The sequence below is a fragment of the Erpetoichthys calabaricus genome, chromosome 16 (assembly GCF_900747795.2).
Source record: "Erpetoichthys calabaricus chromosome 16, fErpCal1.3, whole genome shotgun sequence".
NCBI lineage: Eukaryota > Metazoa > Chordata > Cladistia > Polypteriformes > Polypteridae > Erpetoichthys > Erpetoichthys calabaricus.
Genome location: NC_041409.2, coordinates 69,549,642 through 69,563,289, shown reverse-complemented (window position 1 = coordinate 69,563,289; position 13,648 = coordinate 69,549,642). Strand labels below are relative to the sequence as shown.

At 39.1% G+C, this 13,648-nt stretch overlaps 1 protein-coding gene across 1 annotated transcript in view; it reads right to left on the bottom strand.

Annotated features, from left to right (window-relative positions):
- naa30 (N-alpha-acetyltransferase 30, NatC catalytic subunit) overlaps positions 1–3,378 on the bottom strand; it is a 34,773-nt gene extending 31,395 nt beyond the window's left edge. Inside the window, exon 1 of the mRNA XM_028821304.2 lies at positions 2,306–3,378. Coding sequence (XP_028677137.1) covers positions 2,306–3,178 — 873 coding nt within the window. The 5' untranslated portion in view covers positions 3,179–3,378. The remainder of the gene's footprint in view (positions 1–2,305) is intronic.
- Between the last annotated feature and the right edge of the window lie 10,270 nt (positions 3,379–13,648).

Sequence of the window (13,648 nt, the reverse complement as noted above, 5' to 3'; positions counted from 1 at the left end):
TTAAGAGAATATTATTGTGGACAATTTCTTTATTTTACTTTAATTGAATGTATTTATATTGTTATATACATTTTAAAATGTTTGTATAATATTGTATAAAAAACAAACAAATAAAGAATTTATTAAAAGTTTGTATAGATCTGTTCCAGTTTAACAATATTTAGCATTCATTTTGCATGTTTTAAGGTAGCGTCTTGATCCCTCACATCTGGATTATGTCTCAAGGGTAATGCAAGATTTTCTTTTCTATGGCCATTTTTCACATTGTTTGGTGTTGTACAGCACTGGCCACCATTGAGTTCTGTTATAAACTTCTCTCTCTCCAATGTGCATTAAAAACAAGATTAAAATTGTCTGGGGCCACAACTACAAAACACCCCCATTTTCCTTTAATTGAGGGCGAGTTCTCAAATAGCACCCCTAGAAATCAGATATAGTATATGATGCTGAAATGGATCAAGTAGGTAAGAAAATGGATGGATTAAATGCTGATAATTGACACACTAGAAAAATAATTTGGATTCATAAAATATATTAGTTTTTTAATTACCACATAATACTTGAGCTGATCTACACTGCACTGAAATATATATTCAGTCTAAAAACTGTTGCATGTGTTATTCTTTTTACAGCCCATTTACTCAACAGATGCCACAATTACAGGGTTCTACCCAAAGGATTCTGACTAATATTCAACTCAGCATTCATTGGATCTGCCACATGCCAGAACTGTATGAAGAGTCACCTTCTCCAAATTTCCCATAAACTCATGCACTCCAATACACACTGCCTTAAACAACTTACTCATAGATGTTACTATCAAGGAAGGCAACACAACATCTGCACTGCATTGCTCCCCATTACTTTTCTGTCCTTATCAATCTCATCAGAACTTTAAATTCCAGGCGCTATGACTTTCTCAACAAAAATAATGAGACCAAACTCAACTCCTTATTGGAAAACAAGTCAGAAAAGGAACTTCATTCATTGTCTCCAACAGTAAACGCTCTCTTGATCTCCTTCTGTAGGCCAACTAACCTATCTAAATGTCTTATTCTCAGCTCACTTCACAGAGGAGAGACACTTCTACACCAGGCACTTAAGAGTTGTAACAGGAGCTGCTGTGTCATTTGCAAATGTGTCACTAACAATACCCTTGTATCTGATCCCTCCAGTAAATTCAATAGTAAACAACTGGCCTTTTGCCAATGTACAAAATCCTATTTACTGCATTTCTTGCAGGAAATGTCGGCCATCTTACTTCTTGCAGGTTATTTTATAGATAACACGTTCCAGATGTTAAAATTAAAGATTTTCCAAAGCGTATTTAAGAACACTTTACATCCTTTGAGTACTGCCACACTAATCCTTCAATTTTGTAGTATTTCACAGTACTTTAAAGACTCTTTTCAAAAACAATGCAGCTAAACTCATTCCCAGATTGTGATCACACATTCCTGCAGGTCATAATGACCATCTGACTTTTTAATCTCTCTCTATGCCTTCTCTAATGGCAGCTTTTTCACACCTATTCTCACCCTCTTCTCCTTTCAGGAACATTGGCTTTATTTCCCATTTTATTTCTGTAACGTGTTTTTCTTTTCAGTCGTATATCTGATAAAGGCAATGCAGCCGAAATGTTGCATCTTTAACCTCCTCTGCTTTTAAGCATAGAAATAATCTTTAACATGTTTTGTTATATACATGAATAACTGAATGTTGTATCTTGGAGAAATTCTTTAGGCAAAATTAATTTACATTTATTTGCTTAGCAGAGGCTTTTTTCCCCAAAGTGACTTAGAAAAGCAGTCAACATAATGTGTAAACAGTCTGGGAGGACTATTTCAGAACAAGTGTTACTGGACAACCTAATCCATCCAACCATCCATTTTCCAACCTCACCTAATCACCACAGGTTAAAAGTTCAGAACAAAATACAAGTTAGTTATGGTTCCAAGGTTACAAAACTAACCGTTAATGTCAGTTAGACAGAATTCAGCCATCAGATTATATAAAATACAAGTAACTCTACTACTAATTTATAATGAGAAAACAAGAATGACACTACTGTCCCCACATATATGCTACCTACACGCAGCTCCAAGTGAGCTTTATTACATCTTAAACAAGTAAATTACAAAAAATAACGTGTCATTACAACAGGGCAATTTTCATGTAAAGGCAGGTGAGATTAAACCAAATTGACAAAGCCTGGGATCTTTGATAATCCCCTGGATTACCCCAAGATAAAATATTTTACACAAAGTAACAAGTGTTTAAAAGTCACAAATCAGAATTTACGTACCAGAAAACAGAGCTGTGGCCAGTTGTGAATGAAGTACCTATAAGTATAAATGGAATAGGGCTCCGACAAATCTTTCGTAATCAATCGCATGATGTCCGGCATTTGCAGCTCCGATTCATAGCGCACATATTGGATCCTGTCCTCCTCCTCATCGTCGTCGTCTACGAAATTGTCCCCTACACTGGGGAAGCTGTTCGCATTCCGACACACCGCCTCTCGGACGGTGCACGCGGCATCCAGTGCGTCGGCGAGTTCAAGCACGGTGTCCTGGGCCCCGTAGTCGAGGCTAGCAGGGCGCATCCCCTCCACGCCTTCTTGTCCAGCCCTGTCATTGTGGACGGGCGGCGGAAGAGCCGTCATATCAGTCCTGTCGCAGGCGCGGCGCTCTTCCTCATTTCCCCGGTCCGCCTTGGCCTGCGTCTCCGCACGACTCGGCGCCAGCTTGCCGCTGATGCCGGTGTTCTTGGGGCAGCAGTGATGGCCGCTGTTAGAGCAGCAGTTACTCTCCGAGTCCCGCGGCCTAGACGCCGGGCTGTGGTAGTTGAGCGTGCAGCCGCTCCCGTGGTGATGGTGGTGGTGATGGTTGTTGTTGAGCAGCCCCGACTCCAAGTTCGCTATGCCATTAAACTGCTGAGCGCTCGCCAGTGCGTGCGAGTGAAGATACAGATGATTCTGCGGCACCTTCATTAACCCCTTCCCTTCCTGTTCCGGAGGCAGGGATTGTCCCTGGCCAGGGGTCATGATACTGCCACAACTCCACACTCGCTCCTCATCGTTATCTTCCCCGGGCAAGGCGCGCCCAGCCCCGTGGAAAGGAATAACTTCGGCCGGGGATGTAGGCAACGCGCTAGGCCCAGGTGGCACTTCAGCCATCCCGCTTCATTCAGGGCTGAAGGGGAAGGGGCAATAAAAAAAAGCGAAGGACAAGGGAGTGGGAAAGGGGACCTACTGTCCTCTCCAATAGTCTCGAAGTACAGCGTGTTTCGCCTTGAATCTGCTGCCTGGCGCTCTCTCCACAGCTAACCGTCCCTATCACTCCCCTCGGTTTCTCGCTGCCGCAAAGTGTCGTTATCGCGCGTGTTGACGAGATGATCGACGATTTACGACACCAATTCCCGACACGCGCACACGGTTTACGGTCATTTGGGGCGACGAAGTCAAGTCACGGGCGAAACGTCAGGAGGCGAGCGATGTGACTAATATTTTTACGCAAGAAAAGGGCTTAAAGAGACAGTAAATGAAGGTGGCCATTCGATGTGGTGGAAGTGAATGGTTAACTTTTTGTTACATTCAAGATCGCCCAAAATCCCCGTGTCTTTTGTCGTCAGGACCACTCCGCTGGTGTCTGCATAGCAGTCACAACCAGAAATCAAGAAAGAAGTTTAACCAGCAACGTACAGTTCAGTTAGATTTTAAATGTCAATTAACTAACGGGCTAGGCACTACGAAGACTCGCTTTAGTCGTGGTGTATCATGGTAACTGTAGTCCTAGGTTATTTCATTAAATACAGACGACTTTACTTGATGCACACTAATTTGTATTCAGCTTTAAAAGTACGCATTGGCGTATGAGTTAACTATACCCTTAGTTAACACATGAGATGTTCATTGTGTTCTAATGTATTCTGTCAGAATATGTGAAGGTGAAAGTATTTGTATTGTGTTAGTATTACTTAGTGAGCGCTTTGAAATCATTTGTTTATATATGTATATATGTATGTGTGTGTATGCGTGCCCGGCGCCTCCTGTCTCACCTGTACGAGAAAACCCCCATATATGATAGGTATTCATGATGTCAGTCTTTTTGAGATTCCCTTATTTTTGCCCCTGTACACCCAAATAACCCCTTATTCTTGAACATTTTGTACCAAATTTTGTGCAGTAAATGACACCCTTTGTCTTCAACAAAAATGTTTACAAGGATGTGAACTTGAGCATGCCACATCAATCAACCCCAGGGTTTCATCTTCAAATAGGATATGTCATTTTATGCTCTTTTAAGGTTGCTGATCACAAACATGATCATAATTTTGATGTTTGATTCTTTACCTGTGGTCCGAGCCCTCTAAGAGCAGCTCCCAGTAGGTTAGAAAGAACAACAAATTTCAAACATAAGTACGTGGGATATTGTTGTAAACTATTTCAAGGTCAGTAATTACAAATATGATGTAATTTTTGATCCTTTACTTCGGGATCTAGCCCTTTACTGACCTCTGTCAGTGATTGAAAAAAATGACATATTTCAATTGTAGTCAACAATATTTAGAGTTTAAACATTTACATGGAAGCACCCGTTTTAATACAAAATATTGTTTATTATGCACTTCTACCTCATGAAGTAAATTATTACATTTTTTTATGAACACCCTGGCTAAGGTGGCAAATCCAGACCTTTTTAGTATATATACCAGTATATACATATATATATTTATATATATATATATATAAAATTTACATTTTCTTATTTGCCTGATGCCTTTATCCAAGGCAATTTACTACATTTGCGATACAGTTGATCAGTTGATTACACTTGTTTTTCATTTTATACATACAGTACTTAACGTAAGGAATGAAATATACACAATTAAATATACATAACATATTGCTATACATTTGCAATTCGTTTTACCATTCTCGTTTAGTAATATGGATTCTGGTAGAGAGGGGAGTTCATGGAAGGCTAAATGATTGTGATGCATCAAGGTCAAATGGCTGTAGAATAACCCCAGATGATTACTCCTTTCACAACAAAATAAAACACAACCTCTGTGGAATCAAAAATTGGCAAACTTGTTTAAACCTTTTTGCACACTTAAACCTATTTTTAAGATTCTGTTGGTATAAGGTTTTTGTAGTGATTAGGTGTGTGTTGTTTCACCAGACATGCTGTTCTTTTCTAACAGCTGTGACCATTAAAGAGCATATCAGAGCCCCAAACCCCAACATAACTACAGCACCCCAGTCACAGGTTCAATAAAAGGAATTTTAATTTCAGAGTACTTTAATAGATCTCTTTCACTCAGCCCAGCACAATACAATATGAAATACTCCTCTTCTCTTCTCTTCTCTTCTCTCATACCATCTAGATAAGCCTATGTGTCCCCCTGAAGCTCTTTAAAAGGATAAATACATAAATAGGTAGATAGGGAAGTGAATAAATAACTATACACACACACACACCAGAATAACTATAAAGCAAGGAAATGCAAAAGAAAGAAAAGTTCTGACTTGGCTCTCACAGTCCCAGAGGGGCATTATGCAAATGTATTACTGTTGGTACAGTATAAAGGAGCCTCATTAGTGTTTCTTGACACACTTCTGCTGAATGAATTGTTGGCTGAAAGTCCTCAGTGTTAGTGTGTCAGGGAGAGGATGTGCAGCATTGTTCATAATGGCACTCCATTTTGTTTTAATTCTCTTCTTTGCTACAACCTCCAGGGTATCAAGTGTGTATCCAGTAACTGAACTTGCCCTTTTAATTAGCATGTTGATTCGGTGGGCTTTTCTTGAAGTGATGTTACCAGCCCAGCACACCACAGTGCAGAAAATCACACTGGCCATCACAGACTTATAGAAGATGTGAAGAATTTAACTTCCCACATTAAAGTAACTCAGTCTCCTAAGGAAAAAGAGCCGGGTCTGCCCTTTCTTATATAGTATTTCTGTGTTCTGAGACCATACCAACCTACCATTAATGTAGAGCCACAAGTACTTGTAGGAGTGGACCACCACTACATCCATTCCTTGATCAATGACCGGACATAGATGCTCTTTGGTGTGGCAAAAGTCAGTTTTGCAAGTGACATGACCTGGTGTTATATTTGTAGTCAGAGGTGTACACAGTTAAGAGAAAAGGACACAGAACTGTTCCTTATGGTTCTTCAATGTTGCTGACATTCATATGAGAAACACAGGCCTTGGGTCTCACAAACTGTAGTCTGTCCAACAGATAGTACATTATCCAGGACACCATAGGCCCTTCCACGCTCATATGTCTGAGTTTAGCCCTTAACAAGGATGGCTGGATGGTATTGAAGGTGCTACAGAAATCAAAAAACACAATCCTCACAGTGCTGCCAGCTTTGTCCAGGTGAGAATAAGCCTTGTGGAGCAGACACATAATTGCATCCTCCACTCCAATCTTTGTCCAACAGGTAAACTGCAGTGGGACTAGGTGATCTACCACAAGAGGACTCAGATAGTCCAGGACTAGTATCTCAGAGGTTTTCATTATATGAGCCATGGCAGCACTGGTCTGTAGTCAATAGGTGAAGAGGCGCCTGTCTTTTTTGGAAAAAGAACAATGAAGAACAGTTTCCATAGCAGTGGCACTTATTGAACAGGTGACAGAGGACACCATAAAGTTAGTCAGCACAGGCCTTAAGAACTTGAGGACTGACTCCATCTGGTCCCACAGCTTTTCCTGTGTGTAGCTTCCTCAGTTGTCTCCTTACTTGTTCATCATTTATGGAGTGTCCACACTGATGGTCAGAGGTGACCATGTCACTGGCCATATCACTTCACATGGTAGGAACTGCTGATGTAGTAGCAATTGAGTGGGGAGACTATTCTTTGGAAGAAGGTGGAAGTGGGAGGGAATATCTATTAAATAATTGGTTCAGGGCATTAGCTTTGTCCACATCCCCTTCTAGCACCTGAGCCATGGTTTATTTAAGTCCAGTAATTATACCCAGTCCATTCCAGACATTCTGAGTGAGTTTGTTTTCTATTTTAGCTTTGTAAGCTTCCTTTCCTTCACTCAGTTTTTTCTTTAGCACATACTCTATGTCCTTCAGAGCCTCTTTGTCAACAGATTTGAATGCCCTCTTTTTCTCATTCAGGAGACCTTTTAGCTCCTTAGTAATCCAGGGCTTATTGTTTGGAAAGCAACACACTGACATTGTGGGTATAACTGTGTCAACACTGAAGTCAATATAGTCTGATGCAGTGTCTCTCAATATTGTCCTCATTTGATTCGCACATCATTTCCCAGTCTATAATTTGGAAGCAGTCATTCAGAGCCATTTCAGCCTCCACGCTCCACTTCCTTACTGTCCTGGTGGTAACAGGTCGCTGTCTAATAACAGGCTTGTAGCTGGGAATAGGATAAATCAGGTTGTGGTCAGATCTGCCTTAAGGAGAAAGTAGTTTACAATTAAAGGCATTTTTAACACTTGAATACAGGAGGGTCAGCTTGTTATTTCCTCGAGTGGAACCGGTCACAAACTGATAGAAATTTGTTATCATTTGTTCCAAAGTCACATGGTTAAAGTCACCTTATAACTATATTAATTAATTGTAAATGATGCCTCCTTCTGGGTGGTCATCCTTTTGAACCTCTGGGACCAGAAGGGGCAGGGTCAGTTGCCCTCAATGGGTGGTTTCTCAATGGAGGAAGAAAAGGTGTCAGCTCCCCCTCTCGACCTGGGGCTGATATCACATACCTGGGAAGAGTATGGGTGGTGATCCTCCGACGTGCATGCGTGACAAAGTATAATTTTCAGTTTCAATCATACATTCATAATATTTGATTTAAAATCCATTCTCTGCTTTTTAGGTGTAATGCATCTTCAAGGATGGGTTTACTTGAAATACAGTTTAAGTAAAACTTAATGCATGAATAAAACAGATATACAGTATATAAAACCTTTGCGTAGGCATTGCCAGACAGGTACTAAGGTCTTCAAGAATAGTATGTCATCCTTTAACTTTTTAATTCTCTTTTTGAAATGGAGGCAGTATATTAAAACTTCCAGGCTTGTCTGAGGTAAGCTCTACCACTCTGGGACATCAGGGAGGCGTGACCACTAACTCCCCTGACCATGCCCCTTCAAGTCTGGGAGCTATAAAAGAATGGCACTCCTAAAAGGTGGCATCTTATTCAGGTGATAAGTGCACTGCCATATGGAGCTCCAACCCTGTGACTAGACAACTCTTGAGCCTATCGCTGTGAAGCTAATGGCTAAAACTTTACAATTGTTAACCCTTGTGCTATCACATACCTGTTATTTTATGGTTTTTTTCTTCCTTTCAGCTAAATGGGGTGGCCTGGTCAGCACCCCAACATTCCATTTTAATCCTGTCCTTTCCCTTGACTGACAACATATTAAAGTGTCAAAAAAGAATAGAAGTATTGTTAGCAGAAAAAGCAGGGACTGATGTCACCAATGAATTAAGCTTACGTGTACATAAAACATAATTTTATTGTTCATCAGAAACCAAAAACCAGTAACTTCAGTCATTTGGATAATAAGATCAGCAAAATTGTAGATATATATCTACCCTCTGTTTGTTACATATGGTGGTGCAGTGGTAGCGCTGCTGCCGTGCAGTAAGGAGTCCAGAGTTCACGTTCTGGGTCCTCCTGGCATGGAGTTTGCATGTTCTCCCCGTATCTGTGTGGGTTTCCTCCCACAGACCAAAGACATTGGATTGGCGATACTAAATTGGCAATAGTGCGTGGTTGGGGTGTGTGTGTGTGTGTTCGCCCTGCGATGGATTAGCGTTTGTTCCTGCCTTGCACCCTGTGATAGGCTCCAGCACCCCCCGCAACCCTGTTCAGGACTGAGCAGGTTAGACCATGTCTATTTGTTACATATGAAACAGAAACAATAAATATCAACATAATGAACTTCCTTTATACAGTATACATATTATTTTAAAACTGTAAGTTTTGATCTTCAGCATAACCTACCAGAGAAAAAAGGGCTACAGGGCAACATACACTGTGTCTTAATACCTAAGTCCATGGTTACAAGGTTAGCCATTCCTATCCTGGATCCATATTGATGTGTGACTTTGAGCAAGTTACTTAGGCTTATTGTTAAGCTCTCTAAATCTCTGCATCTAAAATTTGTACTATAATTCTGTACTTTTAAAGTGCCTTGGGGATAGCGTACAAAACAGGAAAAAGCTATACAGTGGTGATTTAGTGATCATGGGGTCCTACATGCATATATTATTCAAGCCCTTTTCTTTAACCAAAAAAATAACATGTATGTTAATAGATGCAGCAAGAACACTGTAACCAAATAAAATTACAATACATTTCAAATTCAAAGTGCCGTTCACATTATCAGACATCAAACTAACTAACCATCCATGCATGCATTTTCCAAATCTGCTTTGTCATACCTAATGTTTGAGGTGTAAACATAAAATATTGTCACACACAGAAGTCAAGGGCCAATAAACAGGTGCCCAATGATTAGTCATGCAGTTTCCATTTCCCTCCCTAGAATGGAGGAATGGCATCACTGCTGCCCTGCTTGCACCTGGACTATGTCATCCGACGACCAGCAGAGTGCAGATGGCTCTCTTTTTCCAATGACGCTGTATTCAGCTCACCGTCACTCCAGCCATTTGGCTCATTGAATTATATTTACTTATATTTACTCAGGGTTGCCCTGTTGAAGCCCCAAATTTTTAACTTTATCTAGGTTTTTGTTGACTATATTAAATAACATTTTTAACTATCATTAAGCAGTACTTGTTTCTTACCCATTTTATACTCTATGATACACACAAAGAGAAATAAAACACACAGTCACACACACCCCTTTTTATAGGTGTTACCTTTGATTTTTCTGTTACGCGAAACTGATGACTTTGACAAAATTTATATTTAGCAGTGGCAAACTCTAGAATTGCTAATTAAATGCATGGGAGTCATAGTGAAAGTAGGTTTTGACTCTTAAATGCACTGAATGATCTTTTGCCAGTTGCCTTTGATGGGTGGTCTCATGTGTTTTTATATCATCACCACTGCTACTGCTAACAGACGCAGCTTGTCTTTCTGTAGGTTCTTTACATACATTCTACACTGAATGCATCTTTCTGACCTCTAATTTTGCTACACTTTTCTCTTTCTGGTGAAATCTGACATTTCATTTTATGACTTCTGTCAAAAGAGTTAATTCATCTTCTATAAACAACACTGTGTAGTGTTGAGCAAGCAGCCAAGCCCACTCACAGAGCACTGTCTTTGCGTTCTTGAACTGCCAAGGCCGACCGCAAGTTCCCCAGTCAGAAGCAGCTTCAGACATTGTGAACAGAATCTAAGGCACAAAATCTCAAACTTTGCAAACTTGTCAGTTAGTAAAAGGTATAAAATTATCAATTCCCTTTGTTAGTCATTTTTGAAACTGTTTGTTTTATCATGTTATCAGATTACCTATGACATGAATTTAATTAACTTCTTATGTTCTTTTCTAAATGTGGAGTAGAAAGAAATATCAAAAGCAACTTTGTACCTGTTACATGTAATCACTTACTGTACCTGTCTCATTGTCCATATATTTAAACAGGGGACCTCCATGGCAGGCTGTTCTCAGGCTGGGGTTGTCTTTACTTTCACTCTTTTACTTCAAACCAGCTTACCCTCAAAAGGGGACTTCATAAGAGCCACCTCTTATGCCCTTAAGTGACTACAGTTAGACAAAAAATGAACAAACTAAACCTCTTGGTGAGCCAGCAGCAGTCAGACAGGAATGCTGGCTTTAATCTTTTGTTTAAAAATTATATTTGCATGAAAACTAATAGCAGCAAATATAAAATAATACCAAGAATTTTACAATTTGGGTGGGTCCATGTAGTTCCACTTGCAACAACAAGATGCAGGTGACATTTTTCCCAGATGGTCCAGATCCTTAGCTTCAAGTTAAATATCCATAATCAAAAAATGAAAAGAAGATTTCAAGCTCTTTACAAGTGTCTGTAGCACCTGAGAGAGAACTGAAAAGTGTCTAATTTTACAATAAAAGAATAGATAGATAGATAGATAGATAGATAGATAGATAGATAGATAGATAGATAGATAGATAGATACTTTATTATTATCATTTGTATTAATGAATAGTATTAGCTCCACTCCCTTTATGTCCAAAATTAACACACAAATACAAAACACTCAGCTTACTTGCTTTTATCTCCATTAGCAGAGCACAGCAATATTTCAGTTGCTCAAAACACACAAACAATGTTACACAATCATTATTACTAAGTTCAAGTTTATTTTTTCAATGGGAGTTATAAGCTGCATATTTTAACTTCGCAAAATCCCTCTGAGCTTTGCTTCACTTTGCAGCTTTCCCAAAATACACTGTGGTCCCATTTAGTTTGACAAGAGTTTCAAGCTAAGGCCTTTTGCCTGAGATCATTCAGATGAAAAGGTTAAAGCATCCTCTACACAGGACCCCACATTTGCGCATACTACGATTAGTTATAAATCTACCTCTGGAGCTGCTGTATCTATACAACCCCTTTTGGAAAAAAGTTGGGATGCCATGTAAAATGTAAATAAAAACAGAATATGACGATTTGCACATTAAGTAAATCCTATACTTAACTGAAAATAGTACAAATACATGATATCAAATGTTGAAACTGAGAATTATTATATATTTTTTTAATATATGCTCATTTTGAATATGATGCCAGCAACATGTTTCAAAAAAGTTGGGAGAGGGTCGTGTTTACCATTTTGTTGCATCACCCCTTCTTTTACCAACACTCTGTAGACATTTGTGAACTAAGGAGACCAATTGCTGTAGTTCTAAAAGTAAAATGTCTCATTCTTGCCTCATATAGGATTTCAGCTGGTCAACAGTTTGAGGTCTCCTTTGTTGTATTTTTCATTTCATAATACACCAAATGTTTCCAATGGGTGACAGGTCTGGACTGCAGGCAGGCCAGTTTAGCACCTGAACTATTTACCTTGGAGCTATGCTTAATACATGCAGGCTTGTCTTGTAGAAATAAGCAAGGCCTACCCTGAAAAAGATGTAGTCTGGTTGGCAGCATATGCTGCCCCAAAACGTGTACTGTATATATATTGTTCACCATTAATGGTACCTTCCCTGATGTGCAAGCTACCTATGCCATGTGCACTAATACACTTCCATACCATCATGGATGCTGGCTTTTGAACTGTGCTGTGATAACAAGCCAGATGGTCCCTCTCCTCTTTCACGTTCATGATTTCCAAACAGAATTTCACATTTTGAAATTCTTTTTGGAAAATCTGAAATTTTGAATTTCAAATTTTCTCAAACCATAGGACACTTTTCCATTTTGCCTCAGTCCATTTTAAATGAGCTCTGACCCAGACGAAGTGGTGGTGTTTCTAGATCATGCTTATACAGTATATGGTTTTGTTTTTGCATTTGTGAATGCAGTTACAAACTGGGTTCACAGGCAGTGGTTTCAGAGGTGTTACTGAGCCCATGCAGTGATCTCCACTACAGAATCATATTTGTTTCAAATGCAGTGCCACCAGAAAGCATGAAGACCAGTTATGGTTTTCATCTGTGTCCATTACAGAGATTTCTCCAGATTTTGTGAATCTTTTAATAATATAATCCCCAAATTCTTTGCAGTTCTACATCAAGGAACATTATTCTTGAACTGGTGCGCTATTTGCCTGTATAGTCTTTCACAGAGTGGTGAAGTCCTCCCCATCTTTACTTCTGAGGGACTCTGCCTCTCTGGGAGTCTCTTTTTACACCCAATCATGTGACTGACCTGTTGCCAAAGAACCTAATACGTTGCAAGATGTTCCACCAGGTATTTTTTTTTTAGGATTGCACAACTTTTCCAGTCTTTTTTTGCCCTGCCACAACTTTTTTGAATCATGTTACTGGCATTATATTCAAAATGAGCATATAATTTTTCATAAAACATTACAATTTCTCAGCTTTAACATTGATATGCTGTATTTGTTCTACTTTAAATTAATTTGCAAATCATCACATTCTGTTGTTATTTTCATTTTACACAGTGTCCCAACTATTTTGGAAACAGCTGTTTTTTTTCCTTGACTGCTTATACTGAACAAAAGTTTTGGAATTTAGTCACCCATGTTGCATGGGTAAAGACAACTATTGAGTCATATTTATGACAACAAGATTGCAGTTGTCACGGTTGTAATTGAGTCAGCTATTAGTTGTTAACAAATTACATCCTGCTTTTCAACAATACACCAGAACCTATTTTTCATCTCCACTACTTTATGTCCAAAGGTTCCTTGAAATCACACATTGCTTGGTTTCTGCTTCATACTTGGAACTTATGTCATTGAGAATGCTTAGGTGATTCAGCACAAAATGGTTTTGTTTTCCCCCAGCATAACTGCCAAATCATTGTATTTCTATCTTTCTTTTTATTTTAAAGTCTGCAATCAACTCTTACCTCTTAATCGGTGCTATAATTGCAATGTAAATACTTTATGTAATTAAATACAAAACAAAAAGCAGGTACAAAAGTGTATAAAATAATGGATTTGTTAAAAAAATCAATACCAATAATAACATGCTACTCCAGCAATATACACATTACTTGTGTTTA